The sequence below is a fragment of the Nicotiana attenuata genome, chromosome 7 (genome assembly GCF_001879085.1).
Source record: "Nicotiana attenuata strain UT chromosome 7, NIATTr2, whole genome shotgun sequence".
NCBI lineage: Eukaryota > Viridiplantae > Streptophyta > Magnoliopsida > Solanales > Solanaceae > Nicotiana > Nicotiana attenuata.
Genome location: NC_031995.1, coordinates 23950328 through 23954713, shown reverse-complemented (window position 1 = coordinate 23954713; position 4386 = coordinate 23950328). Strand labels below are relative to the sequence as shown.

Genomic DNA, 4386 nt, shown 5'->3' with positions numbered 1-4386 from the left:
TTGAAGAATATATTGGATATGTTACTATTATTATTATTATTATTACTATTATTATTGTATTTTCATCCGAATTGATTTATCCTAAAAGTTTGGACATCGCAACAAAAAACTAAAAGGCCCTTGTTATTGCACTAGCAGTCTCTCTTTCTGAAATACTACTCCATCTGTTGCAGTTTATGTGAACCTATTTTATTTTTGGTCAGTTCCAAAAAGAATGACCCCTTTCTTAATTTGGAAACGATTTAGCTTAAACTTACAATTCTACCCTTAATGAGAAGCTTTTATAACCACACAAATACTCTGGACCCCTTTTGACTTGTTTAGGACCACAAATTTCAAAAGTCTTTATTTCTTCTTAAACTCCGTGCCCAGTAAAAGAGGTTCACATAAATTGAAACGGAGGGAGTATCATTTATCTTTTTAGCTCCATTTACTTTACCAACTAAACAATTGGTCTGGAAATCTTTAACATTTTAAAATTTCTAGTCAATCAATTAGTCTGGAAGTCTTTAACATTTTAAAATTTCTAGTCAATTTAAGGTAATATAAAGTACAGGAAAATTTTCTGTGAGACAATTGCAGATTAAAACAATTAAATACAAATAGAAAACACTAAGAAACCGAAGCTTCAAAATTTAGTGGAAATTCATTAGCAAAAGGTCAAAATGGTGACGATTCTCAGTTAGATTCATCTTACAAACTAACACCTAACAACTAAGAAACTATAAATCCTGTACATGTATTACTTAATTACAGCCTCACTGAGCTCAGAAAACATCATCAGAGAAGCTAATTCAGAATTTCAAGTTTATAGATTTTTAAGCATAACTTTCTTTACTTACTAGGTTTGAAATAGATGATTTATATATTAAGCTAACTTTTTAATATAAATATAAGGTTTGAGCCAAAGCTATAAGTAAATTTTATCGTACCCATAACTTTTATCTAGTTCCGCTCCTGCATATTGTCACACTAGACGCAAGAATATATATATATATATATATATATATATATATATATATATATATATATATATATATATATTTGGTTCTTATTTTTATTGTTTTCTATTTTTTTATGCTTCTTTTGAATTTTCGACATTTAAACGTATGTCGTACATTAAGATACATCACATTCGTCCACATTTTAAGATAAGATAGGAATAATTCAAAATGATGAAGTAATACATCAGATAAATGAAATTTTGTACTTTTACTAAACGCAATGGACATGTGTTTTTTTTCTAGTTTCTTGTTAAGAAAAGGACAATCCAACTAATAAATGTGGCTATTGGCTGGCAGGTCAACTAATTTTAATGCTGCAAGTATATAAATTTTATCCTTTTCATGCGAACCTAGGTATCCTCATCATATTACTAATTAACTCACTTAATTATCAGTGCAATTTAACTTACTCATTTCAACTGTTGTTTTACCTCTTTCACGTTTATTAAAATAATAATAAATACAAGATATAGTTTATTAAGTTACCCTTATTAAATGCTTTTTGAAAATTGAGTAGTATTAAGAAGAACTACTGCTTCTTTAGTATTAAGGGTATAGTTGAAAACAATTAGTAACAAATCTAATCTTGAACTCCTAAGTAACAATTATTTTGGGATAACTTTTTTGAGCTAAAGCGACAGTTAAAATGAAATAGAGGAAATATTTACTAATTCTATCTTTTATAAGCGGTTACTTGTAATTATTTCATCTGTTTCCTTTTATTTGTCCGGATACTAAAAGAGATCCTTTACTTGTTAATTTTAACAAATCAAGAGAAAATTAATTATTTTCTTTCAATTTTTTCCTTATAATTAAGTAATCATATCTCAAATTAATAAATCTACTAGTAGTTTCAAATTTAAACTTTCAAATTACCATTTATATGGATAATTTAGTAAATAAGTATTTAATTAACATTTTTTAAGGAGAGTAAAAAAAAATACAAACAGGACAAGTAAAAGGGACAACTTAAAGGACGTCTTTTGAAATGATAGTGTACTACCAAATGTATAGAAGGTAAACTACTCAGAAACTACAAAAACTAAAAGAATTTTTCAAAACTTTTCTTTTCCTCAATTAAAACCATTTCTGGTTGGAAGTTCACCGAATGAAAGGCGTCATAATTTGAAACCAGCAAATTAATAGTGAAGAAATATAAACACCACCCTAAAAATAGAATATTTTCATCGCTAGCTATCTTGAAAAATGTATTATAAAAGCAAGTAGTCAATGTACTAATCTTTCAAGAGTGTATATAAACCAAGCGAGGGTTTTGAGGGAGCTAACCATTCTCCCCTCTATATATAATATAGCCACTTTTCTCAGTTTGAAATATTTCAAGAAATAACCTACAAAATGGCAATAATAGGGTTAGGTTACATTGAAATTTTCTTAGCAATACTATGCTTTTTCTTGTTTCACGGGTTGAAGGATACAAAGGGATATCCAAGAAACTGGCCAATTTTTGGTATGTTACCAGGCACCCTTTATTACATGCAAGAAATTCATGAAAGGGTAACTATGACTATGAGGAGATCAGGGGGCACCTTTTTATTTAAAGGTCCATTATTTGCAAATATGGACATGTTAGCCACAGTTGATCCAGCAAATGTGCACTACATCATGAGTGAAAATTTCATGAATTTCCCAAAAGGGCCAAAGTTTAGGGAGATTTTCGACGTTTTAGGAGATGGGATTTTCAACGCGGACTTGGATTTGTGGAAGATTCAAAGGAAGACGGCTCGTGCTTTGATCACTCACCAACAATTTTACAAGTTTTTAGTAAAGACTAGTGGCGAGAAGGTGGAAAAAGGGCTAATTCCAGTTCTTGATCATGTTTGTCACGAGGGTGTAATAGTGGATTTACAAGATTTATTTCAAAGGTTTACTTTTGATACTACTTGTATATTGGTTACTGGATATGATCCTGGTTGTGTATCTATTGATTTCCCTGATGTTCCTTTCTCAAAAGCAATGGATGATGCTGAAGAAGTAATTCTTGTTCGACATGTCATGCCTGAGGCTATTTGGAGGCTACAACAATGGCTTGGAATTGGAGAAGAAAAGAAGTTGATTAAAGCTTGGGAAACTATGGACAATGTTATAGGCAACTATATATCCAAAAAACGCGATAAGTTGTTGAAAATGGAATCTGAGTTGAAACTAGAAGACGAGGGTTTTGATCTTCTGACCTTTTATCTCAAGGAAGGTCAAAATTTGGGAGTGAATTGTGATGATAAGTTCTTAAGAGATAGCATCTTGAACCTAATGATAGCGGGGCGTGACACGACTAGTTCAGCTCTAACATGGTTCATTTGGCTTGTTACACAAAATCCACAAGTCGAGAAGAAATTAAGGGAAGAAATCAATTCAGTTATTCCCAAAGAAGAAGTTGGAAAATGGAGGCTCTTTAATGTTGATGAATTGAACAAGTTGGTTTACCTACATGGTGCATTATGTGATTCGTTAAGGCTATATCCACCAGTTCCATTCCAACACAAAGAACCGCTTAAAGAAGACATACTTCCAACTGGTCACAAAGTTCATCCAACGTTGAAGATCTTGTTTTCCTTGTATGCCATGGGGAGAATGGAGTCAATTTGGGGTAAAGATTGTTTAGAATTCAAGCCAGAGAGATGGATTTCTGAGCGAGGAACTATTAAACATGAACCTTCATATAAGTTCTTGGCTTTTAATGCTGGACCAAGAACTTGCTTAGGGAAACAAGTGGCTTTCACTCAAATGAAGGCTGTGGCTGCTACTATCATCCATAATTACCAAGTTCAACTAGTACAAGGACACCCTATTGAACCTAATACTTCTATTATTCTCTATATGAGACATGGTTTTAAAGTTAGGATTAGTAGGAGATGGCCTTAGTGATACTCAAATTTATGTTTCTTTGTCTTTGTGTTGCTATCTTTATTATTTTCTTTACTACAATAAATAAAGCATGCATGTAAAACTTCTAACAACAACTGATGTTAGTTTTTCTTTTTGTTATTTTATGCAAATAATTGGTGGATTCTTATCAAGAGCTGATGATGTTTCTTAATTAATTAGGGAAAAACATGAATACCATGCACTAGTTTAATAATAGTAGTTGAGAATCATGTGGGCAGTATTTAGACATTTAATTTTTGGAATCAAGTAATCTACTAACTTAAACCTTTTGTGATATAAAAAGAGTAAAGTGCAATAAAGTCCTATTACTTTTAATTAGACAACTTTCACCTTAAAGTAATTTTTTTTAGCAAACGTACGTTAACACTCAGGTAAATGACGGGTTATAAGTTAATGTTAAAACCTTAAAGGGTACTAGTCTTTATTTTTTTGAGTGAAAATACGAAATATTGTTAATAACTAAACATTTGTACAAAGA

At 31.0% G+C, this 4386-nt stretch overlaps 1 protein-coding gene across 1 annotated transcript; it reads left to right on the top strand.

The window, feature by feature from the left end:
• LOC109228809 (alkane hydroxylase MAH1-like) lies at nt 2256–4007 on the top strand. The gene has a single exon (XM_019394016.1). It carries the CDS (start codon nt 2361–2363, stop codon nt 3882–3884), a length of 1524 nt encoding a protein of 507 aa, XP_019249561.1. The 5' UTR covers nt 2256–2360; the 3' UTR covers nt 3885–4007.